Here is a 14966-nt window from a genome sequence, read left to right on the forward strand (position 1 = left end):
AGAGTCCAAACAATAACCCGCCAACCCCATGTTGGGCCTTTGTCCTTACTCCTTGTATCAGAGGGTTTCAATAATCCTTACCCCCTGGTGACAGGGGAATTTCTACACCACCTTCATCAGCAAGCCAATATGGAGCCCAGGCCCTCCCTCACCTCCGGGTTCTGGTCCAGGGCCCCTTTAATAAAAGGCCAAGGCCAGTGTACACAGACTCCCTGGCTGCCTCCCTGGACTACTTCCTACCTTGCCCTATATTAGGCCTTTCCCACAGCCTCTTCCTGGGTGTACCGTGTACCAGCATCACATTCCCAAGGCCTTTTCTCCAGGCTCCTGCAGAGCTTCTTAGTACTTTCTACCATCCAGCTACCTCTGCTGTAGGGGAGTTTTCTCTACTCCTCTCCCAGGGCAGTCCCTGACCCCGAAGGAGTTTCGCCACTCCCTGCAAGCTTCTCCACCAGCACAGAGAATACTAGAGAGACTCACTTCCCCTGCTTTCCTTTACAACTGCCTTGGGCTCCATATTGCAGGCCTGCCTTGCTTCCTTCAAGGAGGCTCTTATCTGCCATCAGGTCACCTCAGCTTCCTAGATCCAGCCATACCTCTCTCCTTGAATAAGAGCCAGAGATCTGCTCTCCTTCTCAGTCAGACCCCAACTGAGCCAGGTTCAGCCCTGTTAGGTATCTCCCGCCAGGCCAGACACCTTCTGCAAGTGCAGCAGGTCAGGACTGATTGAACCCAAAAGTTATTAACTCCTCCTTTCTCAGTGTAGGCTTTACATACCCTATCACAGGATACACGAATACAGTAAACCAGTGGAATCTGACACATCAAGCCTGCAGTGATCATTAAATAAGCAAACAGAAGTTATATTTGAACACCCGACCACATTAATGAACTGTAAAAGAGAAATACAAAGACTTAACTTTATCACTAGGCAACAACATATCATCATCGTGTGGGCTGATTTAATGATGAAAAGTGTAACAGGTGAAATTTTCAAAGCCATTGAAGTGGCTAGTTTATTTTTAATTAATTGTGCAAACAGTGAACATACCTCACTGCTTGGACAATGCAAATGGACAAGTAAAGTTTCACTTTTGTTTCTGTTTCCAGACAATTTCACTTGCTGGTTCTCATGCACAAACGCAATGTTTGGGTTGCAAATGCTTCAGGGGAATGTTTATTTGCCTCGTTTTCTTAAAACTGTATACAAAATATATTTTTAACATAATGGAATCATTTAATATAAATATTTGCCCTTAGTTTTGGTAATACCTTATTTTTTACAAAACTTAAATTTTCAGCCAAATTTGACCTGACAGCATCTGTAAGATCTGTGTGCAATCACTGTAACCTTCAAAAGTACTATAAATGTTCCATGAATGCCAATAGGCTTAAAGGAGTACAATTAGCCCGGTTTTGCTTGGGTAAACTATGACCAAACATAGCTACTTTGCCACTGATAATATCCTGGTCATTTTGTTTGCAATGTTCACTGGTTATTCTAATCACTGTCTTTTTAGTTAATTTTGTGGTTATGAAAAGTGCTGGATTGACAGTTCTGGAAAAAGAAGCCCTCTGACTAGGCACAAACCAAGTACAGCATAGTGGGCAGCATTGCAACCTTTCCAACCCTGCCCCAGCAATTCACCTCTAGAGAGGAATACAGTTTCCGCTCTTAAACAATCCTTTGTCTCTCCGCTGAGACGGTCTATTAGCATCAGCTCTAATACCAGTTTGGTGATGTAAATACTTGTGCACAAGGACCTGGATTCAGGCCACAAACTTACTTCACAGAGACCCCTCAGTGTTGATCAGACACTCATAACTTTCAGTCATTTCTGACACAGGATAGATTCAAACCTACCAGTGAAAGGCTTTGTGTTCCATTATCAACCCCCATAGCCAGCACCACCTTCTCTGTTTGCTTAGGGCAAGATCATCATGCAGGGGAACAAGGGAATGTCAGGTGTCCAAGTCCCTTGTGTGGGCTACATACACTGTAGCTCCCAGCATGGGCCTACTACTCCCACTCCCCACACAGGTGGGCAGGTGGAAATCTTAACTCTTCTTGTGCCAGCCAGCCAGGGCCGGCTCCAGACCCCAACGTGCCAAGCGCGCGCTTGGGGCGGCATTTTGCCGGCAGGGCGGCAGGCGGGTCCGGCGGACCTTCCACAGTCATGCCTGCGGGAGGTCCACCGGAGCCGCGGGACCAGCGAACCCTCCGCAGCTGCGGGAGGTCCACTGGAGCCGCGGGACCAGCGGACCCTCCGCAGTCATGCCTGCGGGAGGTCCACTGGTCCCGCAGTTCCGGTGCACCTCCCACAGACATGACTGCTTGGGGCGGCCAAATTCCTAGAGCCGCCGCTGCAGCCAGCACAGCTGAGCCAGGGAAGTGGTCTGCTGGCATAGACTAGATTTACCTTCTGGAATAAGAGGAACCAGATTATGAACTGAGAATCACAGTTTGTTCCCTGGTGTATTGGAGGGGCAGTGCAGCTACACACCTCAGCATAGATTGTTAAATCACAATCCAGCCCTTCATTTCTCTGGCACTGTTTTGAATTCTATCTTTGCAGAGCAGGAAAGAGTTTTGGCACTTTTGGGAAGTGGATGAATTTCATAAACCATGCCTGAAGTGTTATGTAGGGCTTTTGTGATAGGAACCATGCCCTATCATTGCATGGCACATTAAAAAATGGCAACTTACCATTTAAAAACTACTCGCAAGCTCAATCTCTAATGAAGTTCCAGTTTTCTACAGATCGAAATCTAGAAGACACAGTTTTTACTGTGTTACGGTTCAGCTATATGTTCTTGTTTCAGCTCAACAGCTCTGGTAGCCCTGGGCATAAAATATATGAAGCTGAATGACTGCATACTGCAGGGCTTTATGTTAGTTCACAAACTACCAATTACCTATAACTTGTGAAGTGATATTTAACATTGCAAAGATTGGTGAGGAAACAATCCTTTCACTTGAAATGTTTCCAAATGTACCTCAGAACCTGGAGGTTCATTTGTGCTTTCCTTTTATCTTTGAGACCATTTGATTCTGTTGGTGTTTTATGTTTGTTTGAATTTTATTTTTGCATTGATAAACCCAATGTAAAATGTTGCATCATTTAGACAAACTGCTTTTTCTCTTGTCCTATTGATCCCTGCCTTTCCTTCCTTTGGTTAGCATAGCACAATGGGAACAGCAATGCTACGAGTTTCCTTTGTTACCACTGTATCCTGCCCCTGCTAACAATAAATGCGACAAGAGATGGATGATCAGAGTTTGAAATGTGTCTCCTTTCAATCAGCAGAGCATTCTACAGAAGGCCCTGCTTGTTGTACTAGAAGTCCTCTTTCTGTGCTGCTACATGATAACCTGCAATTCATTGAAGTGTAGAATCAATAGAGTGGTATGTTCAGTAATTACAGAAGGTGCTTTGCTGATTTTCTTGTCCTGTTAAATAGATTCGCTGCCTTATCTTCAGCTCCTCAGAACAGCAGATTGATGGGTGTAACTATAGGACTCTGAGCCACAGATAAAACCATGAATTCTTAAGAGGATATTTCTGATATAACTCATTGCACTATGGTAGGACTGAAGCAGAATTAATTATTAATATTGAAACATGTTGCGTTTTCTAATAAAGCTTCTGTCCTTTAATCAAGGGGACTGTTTTTATTTTTTATTGGGAGAAATGCTGACCAGAATAAATCATGTATTCAAAATTGCTAAGCTACAGAATGTGAACTGAAGCTCAGAATGAAGGTGTATGTCAGCCAGGAAGAATTTCTTTAATGAGTAACATCAGATGAAATGAGAAATGTGTAGTTAATTATTGACTGACTTTTAAATAATCCTATTTTTGATAAGGCAGATAAGGTCATATGTTGTTCAAAATTTTCCCCAGTAGACTAAACATTTTGCATTTTGTTTTTTATGGGGAGATAATATACACTGTCTACAGAAAAAGTAACTAACTTTAAAGATTGGGTTTTAACTTTCTCCAGAAAGGATGTGTAAGAATTATGTGCTAGCTTGTTATAAAATGAATTCATCTTTTGTTCTGCTCCCTCTGTTTAGTTAAACTAGTATTTGCTTTTTAAGCAAGGTCACTGATCAGCTGATCAACTTCTTTAACAGCTGGAAATCACATATTTGCTGCGCTGAACCTATAACTATTGACTCGCAGCAGTGAAAAGATGCCTTTCTGAATGGGAAAAGCTTTTCTGCTTTCTTTTTTGTAGCTGGAAGGATGAGAAGGTAACCTGGCAATGTGCTTTTTTAATGATACTTTTTCTTTCATAATGAAGTGCTAAATGCAATTGCTGCAATGCAGGAGAAAATGACAGCCAGTGGCAAAAAATAAATACATGTTGTGATCTATTTAAATAGTTAATGAGATTGTGTTAATATGTCATCTACCAGGCATGAATTATCTCTTTGTTTATAATCACAGGGATAAATGTTTTCATCTGTGAAACTGGTGGTAGCAGACTCCTTTCCTAGAGTGAATTTTACCTATCTTAGTCTTTGTAATTCAGGAGGATGATCTTAGGTGTTGTTTTTTATTCTGCTAATGGGGACCAGAAAATGGAGAGTTAAATCTGACTGTAAAAGAATACTCCTTGAGACTTGACTTTTTAAAAAGACAGTACATTGACCTTGCAAATGGGGAACAGAGGAAATGAAGTTGCTGTGTCAAATATTTGATTTTTTCATGTTTATTTCTCTATATGCTCTTGCCTCATAAGAGGTCTTTTTAATGTATATATGAACTCATCCTCCTCAACACTATTCTTTGTAGTAAAACTAAAAATCAAAGATGCTATATATATGCTGAGATGCTCTCTGCCTGAGGATTAAAATTTAGTGTTTTCCATTATTGTATGATATAGGGAAAGTCTGCAAATATTAAAACCTGAGGCAGGGTCAATATAACAAACTTATACATAATGTGTTTTCCTGTCAATGTATATTAAAGGCTCATAATGACAGGGTTTGATAAGGTATTTACCAAAGGGGAAGAAAACTTTACAGAATCTTTGAAATCTCTTTCATGAGGGGCTAGATGATTTAGAGGCGGAGAACAGGATACAGAACTAGGGCACTAGTTCCAGGGCTGCCCGGGGGCGGGGGGAGCAAGTGGGGCAATTTGCCCCGGGCCCCACAGGGGCCCCCAGGAGAGTTTTTCGGGGCCCCTGGAGCGGGGTCCTTCACTCGCTCCGGAGGCCCCGGAAAACTCTCAGGGGGCCTGGGTCCCCGGAGCTTCTTCCGCTCCGGGTCTTCGGCAACGGGGGGGTCCTTCCGCTCCGGGGCGGAAGGACCCCCCGCCTCCAAATTATTGCCAAAGCGGGACCCGCCGCCAAAGTGCAGCCCGGTCTTCGGTGGTAATTTGGCAGCGGGGGGCCCTTCCGTTCCATCGCCACGGGTCTTCGGGGCACTTCGGCAGCGGGTCCCGGAGCGGAAGGACCCCTCCGCCGCCGAATTACCGCTGAAGCGGGGGGCCCCCGCCGCCAAAGACCCCAGGCCCCCGGAATCCTCTGAGCAGCCCTGACTAGTTCAAATCTGTCCCAGGTTGGTAGTAGCTGAAGGGCTTTACCAATCTGAAGGCTGTTCAGTGGCATATCTGAAAAGAGTTAGGCTCATTCCTGCTTCTAGTACACAAGAATCCACTGCAAATTAGCACTAAGTTGCAGTTGGAGACAAGCACTGAGTGAATGTGAGCTTGTTGCTCGTAGTACAAAACAAGGACTGAGTGGGGATGGAGTAAAAACTAGCCTGTCCATCGCAGAAATGGCTCCTCTAGAGACCTGGGTCAAAGCCCTTTGAAGTCCACGGAATGGAACTCTTTCCATTGACTTCAGTAGGCTATGGATCAGGCCCCAGGTGAAGGCTCAAGCACGTTGATGTTGTGGTGCATGAGTCGTCTTAACCAGAAGAGTTCAGGTCTGTCCTTCAGATGCACTAAATTCTCTAAACTTAAAATCTAAGTGGCAGATCCCCCTCTTGCACCAGTGTAAATCAGAAGTAGCTCTTCTGCAGTCAGTGGAGTTATATTAGTATTGTAAGGCAAAGATGAATCAGGAGGACACGTGTGATATGTCTGCAGAATGCAATCCATGGAACTGTGCATAGTTGGGCGGGCTCTTGCAAAGCCTCAGAGCTCCATCCAGAACACTAATGCACATCTGAAAACTGATCCCACCAGCTGGCAGCTTTGTCTCCTGACACTCAGGCTTCCCTGAAGTTATGTATGGGAGCAGGGATCAAAGTGGTATGTGGGAGTCATTTTTCATTCCATAGTCTCCCATCAGAGACAACATTAGGCTGTGGTGAGACCTTGTTGTACTTTATCATCCTGCCTGGTATTTGGTTCCTTCTTCAGTAGAAATTAAATATCTTTTTGCTGTTGTCTTATTTGGTTTATTGTTAAAAACAAAAAATGTAGAATCAAATTTGAGACTGTTTGAAGCTCTTGTGAGAGATGACTGGATAATTTGTCCATGTATTCTGATGAAATTCTTCACTCTGATCTAGTTTTCATGGTAGCCAGTCATGGAAGAATATTGGTTTGGATACTAGGGGTAATAGGACCCATATTTTTGGCAGTTAGCCATCAGAACCATGTAGAAACTACACTGGAGGCACTTGAAGTATGTCTAGAAGCTGGTATGGTACATGCAAAAGTCATTTTATGAGGTGATTTTGAAACAGATTAGGCAAAAAAGTAATAATATCAATTTTATGACTGGAAAGTTGGAACTAAGCCAAGTCATAAATGAATCAATTAAGTCTAATTATCTAGATATTAAAAACCTCATATTGATTGGATTTTTTTTCTTTGTAAATGACCTAGAAGAGTGAAATATAACTGGTCAGACTGTGGCTGGAATCCATAAACATTGTGCAACTTACTAATTGGAAAAGTAAAATAAAAACAGTGGAGAAACTGATTAATGTTAATTTTGGCATATGCTGTTTATTCATGAGGAAAAGCAGGAGAAACTGCCTTTCATGTACAAAATGGAGTTAGTCTAGGAATATTTTAGGAGTGTATTGGTTGAAATCCACCATAAACGTGGTTTTGACTGGTTCTGCAGGATTAAGATGGGTAAGCAAATTACTAGTCTGCCAGGTGTCTGTGTTATTATCCAGTTATAATTGTGTATAAGGTAGTAACCTTGGGATCATATTAATGTCTCTCGGAAGACTCCATCACACTCAGATGCAGAGACCACACTTGTTTAATGCAGCAATGAGTTTCTTACCAGTTAGTTGTGGTTTCATACAAATATTTTCATAATTTTAAATGGGTAACACAGCACAGTTTAATCTCATTTTCTCTAGTGTCTTTATTTGAAAGCTCTATAATCTAAGCACTTCATTTCAATGTTTTAAAACATACATACCAGCAGCATCTGTTTTTTGGCAGCTTTTCTAAAAATTAAAACAGAAATAAATTAGGTTAAAATTCAAACCAATCTCACAGGAAGAGAGGCATTTAAGGGATAAAGCATGGAGAATTAAGACAAGCTATGGTTTCAGATGAACATTTAAATGAAGACGTGGACAAACATAGGAAGGCTGCAGAGAAGAAGTCTCTTGTACCAACCATGATGAGATTGTGTGGAGGGGTAGAGAAGAGACCAATACTAGATAAGTGGAATGACTGACCCAGGGAGGGACAAAGGCCAATGAATGTGGCTGGAGCAAGCCCATGGAGGGTTTTAATACTGAGCAAGGGACTTGGTATGTGGACCAAGAAGAGCCATTTGAACTGGCTCCTGAATGAATGGATAGTCAGCAGAGCTGGCTTGGAATGGGTTTCAGTTGATGGCACTTCTTTGTACTTCTGAGCAGGTGGCAGTGGAATTCCGAGCATGCTGGAGTCCGACGCAGAGTAAGGAACTGCAGCAGCTGAGGTGCCAGGAGCTGGAAGCATAGAGTGGGAAATGAGGCAGGGCATACCTGGGCAATGGTGCTGCAGAGGGCAATCAGGCGGCATCTCCCTCTCTTCACCCACTTCTGCCAATAGGGCTAATGAGATGAGGGCGGTTCTTGACTAGTCACCTGCCCTTCCCCCACACACTTGGTCTAGGATGTGCATTGAGTGAGTCTCCACCCTCAGCAGCTTCTGAAACTGGACATTATTGAGCAGCTCTTTGCTCTCCCACACGACTTAGTCTGTCTTATGCCGGGGCTGGGGGAATTTCCCCAGTAGTTCAGCTCTCCATCGTTGTCTACCTCCTTCCCTTCTGGCTCTTGTGACCTTGCAATTCATGCACCTTTTTTCTGCTCTCTTGAGCACAGGCATGGGTGAGAGATCAAAGAGTTCAAAAAAGAGGACAGCCCAGGAAAAATGTTTTGGGCACCCTGAGGGACTGCCTGCTGCACAGAGGTTCAGGAGAGGCTAGGGCAGTAGACTGAAACCAGAGTTTTTCCAACGTTGATCAGAATGAGAGTTGAGGTCAGGGCTCTTCAAGCCTTCAACCCCATTAGAGACTTGGTGCATTGGGGTCAAGGCTGCACTCTCATAGTTCTAGCATGGTTCCAGCCCTGGGAGCAGCAGAAGGTGGATTTCCAGCCTGCACTGGGCAGGTCCTCCCTGCCTCTCTTTCCAGGGACAAACCCAAATCTTAAAGAAAGTTCTCCCTTTGAAGTTACAAACCCAGCTTAAAAAACATGAGGGACCCGCAGTCTCCTCCTGTAAGCTGGGAAATCATCCTCCCATTCTGGCCCTGACCACCTTTTCCTGTCTGGTATATACACTAGCAGGCTTGGTTACCTGATGAGCTCCAGTTGCCTTGACCTCGTTAGAATCCAGCCACCAGGCAAAGAAGAAGTAGGGGCTTCCCATCCAACTTGGCTTAGGTGTCCTCAGTCCCAACATCCACAGTCTTTTTGAGATCCTTGGAGTCCTATACGCCGTCACCCAGACTCAGGAGATGACGGCGGGGAGGGAGTGTTGAAGGATGATGATCATGTTCTAGACAATGAGACGTCTGAGTCAAAGAGACAGAGTTATATGTTCCTACAAGAAGCATGACTGTGTTTTAGTCATTTAGCTGAAGGGTTATTTTAATATGATCGACCACACACTGAAATAATGGAGTTTGTGTTAAAGATATTTAGTAGCAGTTTTGAATCTTTGGCTGCTTTAAGCAAAGAAATGCCAAACAAGCCACCACTCTATGTAGCCGCATATACCCCTTGCTCTTTTCACCAGGAGATGAAATATCACACAGTATATAAATTACAGACTATATCTCATAGTAATCAATGTATTTTGGCTAAAGAGTTCATATACCATCTATTACAGATCTCAGGCTAACAGCTAATTAAAGCAGCATCTCATTGTGATGTGTCTAGGAAGCAGAAATTGTTACCACTAGAAGATAAAATATTGATTTAAATATTCTTGAAAATGTTTTCTGTACACCATCTGGCTACAGAATACTTCAAGTGAGAGGTGAGGTACTGCAACAACAGTAACTAATGTCAACTATACTCCCTGAAGGACCTGACTTTTGTTGTACCAAAAAGATTTTAAAAAATCACATTGTTCAGCAATGGCCCTTCTGGCTAACTGAGGAGTTTCTTACAGCTAGATGGAAGACTTGAACATGGATGGGGTGTGGTGTACTTGGGCTTTGAAATGAACACAGAGACTTTGTCTAAATGTCCTTTTAAAATTTTTTAGGTGCACAAAGTCTTATTGACTCGTTGGATGATGTTTAACTGACAGCCTGGACCACATTCCACATTATGGAGAAAGCAGATGGTATGGAGGTTGTGTTTTTACTTAAACACTGTTGAATGGAACTCTTTTATCATTTAAAAAATATTAAATCAAGGCATTTTGTTTATACAATAAATAATTCATGCTCTTCTAACTTTATGGAGACATGTTTTCCAACAATGAAAACATGCAAGGTTTGTGCATAGTTCAAGACACACACGATGCACTCTTGTTTTGCTCTGATCTGTGATTATAGCAGAGAATAAGTATGATAGTTCTATTATTTACAGCGGAGTTTCAAGCACTGTGTATGGGGCTTTCAGATAAGATCATAAAGACAAAGGTCTTGTGTGTCCTGTGTGGACGTTAATGATCCCCTTCTACTTTTCAAAAGAGAAGTAGGGCTTTGCCTTGGTGTCACTTTGCACAAAATTTTCCTTCCTCATTCCACTATTTCCAGTGTGCTGGCTTCCTCCCCAGAGGTGGCTGCATTTCAGTGGTGCTGTTTGGATAAAGGGCTTAGGGAACCTTTGAGATGAAAAGGTCTATATCTATGCCAAATTCTCATCAGCCCCTGCAAGACTGCTTCACAAGGGCAGTGGCGAAAGGAAGAATGCTCAAACATTTTCAGTCTTGGGTAACTACAGTTAGGCACCGATACCCATATTTAAACCAGTGGCCTGATTTTCAGAGATTCTTAGTAGTCCTAACTCACCACAACTTCATGGGTTCACATTTGAAAATCAGGCCACTTATTTTGTTTCCTGAATTTGGATTTAGGTGCTTAACTTTAACTGCCCTCGTTTGAAAATTTGGGCCTATGAATTTTGCGGGCTGTGGATTGTATTATTAGTTCTATCCATTCTATCAACTTGCCAAGCACCTTATATAGGACACAATGCTAGAACAAATAACCAGAATGAAGGACAGTGATGCATCATCAGTACAGGAAGTTTAAATTGATATAATGTTCTTTAGGGAAATACATAAGTTACATTTTGTACAGACATATCAGAAAGGTAAAATCATGAAAATGACTTACAGCCATGAAAATGAGAGCACACCAGATCTGAATGGGGCAGAGGTCAATATGAGTCTAAGTTGAAAGATGTCCGTCATTAGGAGAGACTATTGAAAAGTCTGTTTTTAGCATCCACTTTCATGAGAGTTGCTTATATTCACTGTAAGCTTCTGTATTGACTGTGGCAGCTCTGCGTATTTGATTACATATGGAACAAATTGGCTGTTGTATATTTAACACATTCCAATATGCTGGATTTTCTTGAACTGAAGAATTAAAGATGTGCCCTCGGAAGAACATCCATGGACATTAGAAAGGGGTTTGTGGTTCTACACAGCTGCACAGGTTAACCCTATCTGTGCCAGCCCCTTGTGCTGTACAAGTCTCGGGGCCTTGGCCAAGGTTTTCAAAAGCAACTAGTGATTCCGGATGCCTCATTTCTTCAGTGCCCAGTTTGAAACACTTTTAGAGTGCCTCAGATTGTAGGGTGACCAGATGTCCCAATTTTATAGGGACAGTCCCGATTTGGGGGGGCTCTCTCTTATATAGGCACCTATTACCCCTCACCCCAGTCCCGATTTTTCACACTTGCCCTCTGGTCACCCTAAAACTGTGAGACATCCAAAATCACCAGTCACTTTTGAAAATTTCAACCCTGCCTTTTAGAGGTATTCTTTGTTTTCAAAGGACAACTAGGGTGACAATGTTTGTCCATAGGGCCAACCAATGTCTCTTTTCCTGACTTGCAAAAAACCCCAAATGTAATTGTCATGGATAGTTTCCATCATCTGGTTTGTAGCTAGATTTCTTATACACTAGAATTAGGATTTATTATACATCAGGCAGCTTTTTAATACTTAGACAAATTTGTAGCTCAGCCTACCAAACCTGCTATTTACATAATTGCCAATTAAAATAATGATTTAGCAAATTCCAGTGCAACAATTACATGAGTCAGCTTCAGAAAACAAGATTATACATTTGCATGTGTTGCTCTGTGGCTATATCTCTAATCTGACTCTACATTAGCATTACAAATGACAAACTACAAACCATTCCTTCTCCCTTTCCCTGGTAGATGCAGGCTAACTGCATAATGATTTAGGAAGGCAGCTGGCTGGCATTTCAGCATTTTGTGCATACTGATGAGAGCCCTGATTCTCAGCTGTGCTGCAGCTGCCTTTTGGCTCCTTCAGGCTATTGGTAGTTGCCAAAAATTAGAACAGCCTTCAGACTGCTCTAACTTACCCCAGAGGACAGGATTAATGCACAGCCAGCCCTCCCTGTCCACACGCTCCATGCTGCCTCCTCAGCCACAGCCAAGGATTGGGCCTGAGGAGTGGAAGACGAATGGGAGAGGTATAAAGCTGAGGCAAAATAAATCATTGCTGACCACTTTTTTTCTGCTGCAAACTTGGTTAGATTATTTTTTAATTAATTTATTTTTTAAAATGTAATGTCTCATTTTATTTCAGCTGGCAATCAGCCATCAAAACCTGCTGAGGATAAAGGTCAACCCAGAAGTCTCCCTTATTCTGTTGAAACACCATACGGCTTCCATTTAGACCTGGACTTTCTGAAATATGTGGATGACATTGAAAAAGGAAATACCATTAAAAGGGTTCACATTCACAGGAAGGCCAAACAGCCAAAGTTCAGCACACTGCCTCGGAATTTCAGCCTGCCTGAGAATAGATCCCGTGCATACGCTTCCTCCCCCAGTAAGAGCTGGACTGCAACCTGTTCATTTGCACAGAGGAAGGCATCACTAGGGGCAGAAGAAACCACCTGTCTTATCACATCTTATGACTCACCACAATCTTTAACTGCAGAGGAGCCAAGTTACAGAAAAAAAGCCCTTTTAGCAGAGACAATCAGACAAGCAGAGGTCATCCACCATGAAGAAGAGCCTGGCAGCTGTAGAGGGAGGCCACAGCTGTTAAGGGCTTCCAGCATGCCAGCCAAACTTCTACCAAGTAAAAGATCAGAAGAGGAAAGTCAGTGCTCCAAGCCTTCTCAGCCCTCAGCACTGTCTCAGCCTTGTGATGGAAAGAGCTTCACAGAAATTCCCTTTAGCCCTGCAAAGGCATCACTGGATTCACACTATTCTGATAGTGTCACATTACATTTCCCCAAAGAGCCAAGGAATGTGCAAGAGCAAATCAAAGTGGTGTTCCAGAAAAATGAGCAGCCTGAGGGACAACAGGTGAAAGCCATCCCTGAGCTGGATCACCAACCCTTCGAGTTTCCTAGGGAGAGAATGCAAATCCAATTTCCACATCAAAGCCAGCATTCCATAGTTCAAGAGCTGCTCCTGGTTACAGAGCGTGGAGGAGAGGAATGCTACGCACCACAGACAAATAAATGTCCTGAATTAATCAAGGATGAATCAATCTCATCAAATGCCCCCAAGTTTATCCATGAAAATGAGAACCGTGAAGAAACAGAATTAAACATAAGTGAGATCATGCCATGTGCACCAGAGAAGTCTGAAGTTAGACGCGTTTGGGCTAGAGCAAATGAAGAAAACGTAGATCTTGAACCTTTGCTTTGTGACACAGTAGAACCCAGCAGGATTACAGCACTGAAACAACAGATCACTGTTCTGGAGGAGCAACTAAATAGCAAAATAGAGGAACTTGAGCAGATCAAAGTAGTGCTGAAGCAGCAGGATAGTGAGATCAAAGCAAAGGAGAGAAGCATTAAAATACTGGCAAGCTCCAAAGCTCAACTGGAAGAGAAACTTTGTCAGGAAAACACCAAAGAAACTGAACCGTCCAAGCAGGATGGAAATGTCCTGCAATACCATGATGCTGCAGTGAACACTGAACTTATGCAAGCAAACACATTTAAGGAGGCCTATGACAAGGGTGTCAATGTTAATATTCCAGTCGCTACAGAATCTGTAGGATGTGGTACCTATGGCGTGGACAACGTGAACTTGCAGGTTAAGGAGTTAAGAAGAATGCCTGTTCATACGGCTCAGGGGTTGGCAGATGCTTACACTGGTGTCAGAGAGGAAGGGGCTGCATCTCTTGCCAAACAGAGAGGAACTGGAATTGACACTGAGCTTCCTGTCTTTACACCATGCTTCACTGAGCTGAAGATAGATGAACAGATCAATGATGACTGTCAACATCAAAGAAACAGCTGTGACAGACAGTCTTGTGCTGCTAGCTCTCTGACTGGAGAAAGCTGTTCAAGAACAGGAAGAGCTGACTCGAATGGAAATAAACCAGTTTTTGCCGGGGATGTAAAGCAAGATCTGACTGAGGAGGAAAACCACACAGAACAACAAGATTCCTCTGCACATGACCCCATAGGCCAATATGTTAAAAAAATCCAGGAGCTTTTGCAAGAGCAGTGGATGTGCTTGGAGCATGGCTATCCAGAGTTAGCAAGTGCTATTAAACACCCTGCATCGAAGCTTAGTTCCATCCAGAATCAGATAGTTAATTCCTTAAACTTGCTGTTATCTGCTTATTCTACCCAAGCACCATCAGATAAGGAGAATTCGAACACGCAGTATCAACAGTTGGGTAAATAACATCAGCACAGGTCTAAACGCATCCGGGCTGATTCTCCTCTCACTTGCACCAGCATCGATCAGCAGTAACTCTGTTGAAGTCAATGGTGTTACATCAATGTAGAGCCAGTGTCAGTGAGAACAGAAACAGGCTCTGTGTTTCCTTAAGTATAGATGAGAGAGGGAGTATTAGTGTAATTAAATCCAAGGCCTCTAGTTTCAAGCAATATAACATGAAAGGATGTGAATTCAGGTGCAGTAATTCATTTCTGTAGTGTTATATAGAAGGCTGACACTAAGAGGACACTATGCATGAATTTCAATGACATCATCAGTATCCAAAGAGCAAAAAGACCTAGTTAAGGGGTTGTAGTAGAACATTATTATACCAGTAAAGCCTACTTATATTAGGACAAGATGCAGATACTTACCAGTCATTTATAGATGTGTGTCAGATCTCCATCCTTCTTTTAATGGTGGCAGCCCAGATTTAGATTATATACAGCTGCCTCTGCAGCTCTGTAAGGTATATAAGGTCCTTCATAAGGTAACATGTAACATAAACCTAAGATACCTAGATAAGTGTGACATAATTGTGCTTACGCTCTGTAGTTTGTTCCAGGCATACAATAAAGTTGAGACTAACCATTACGACAACATAGATACTTTCTTAATCTCTGAT

At 42.8% G+C, this 14966-nt stretch overlaps 1 protein-coding gene across 4 annotated transcripts in view; it reads left to right on the plus strand.

Annotated features, from left to right (window-relative positions):
- KANK4 (KN motif and ankyrin repeat domains 4) overlaps window positions 1-14966 on the plus strand; it is a 54585-nt gene that overhangs the window by 14500 nt on the left and 25119 nt on the right. For 2 of the 4 annotated variants that reach the window (XM_039486592.1, XM_039486593.1), the window contains 2 exons: window positions 9699-9779; window positions 12234-14297. In XM_039486592.1, the coding sequence (XP_039342526.1) occupies window positions 9764-9779; window positions 12234-14297 (2080 nt within the window). In that variant the 5' untranslated portion in view covers window positions 9699-9763. Of the gene's footprint in view, window positions 1-3462; window positions 3587-4138; window positions 4259-9415; window positions 9468-9698; window positions 9780-12233; window positions 14298-14966 lie in introns of those variants that run through there. The other 2 variants (XM_039486591.1, XM_039486594.1) reach the window with 2 other exon arrangements.

Source organism: Mauremys reevesii, linkage group 8 (genome assembly GCF_016161935.1).
Source record: "Mauremys reevesii isolate NIE-2019 linkage group 8, ASM1616193v1, whole genome shotgun sequence".
NCBI classification, from domain to species: domain Eukaryota; kingdom Metazoa; phylum Chordata; order Testudines; family Geoemydidae; genus Mauremys; species Mauremys reevesii.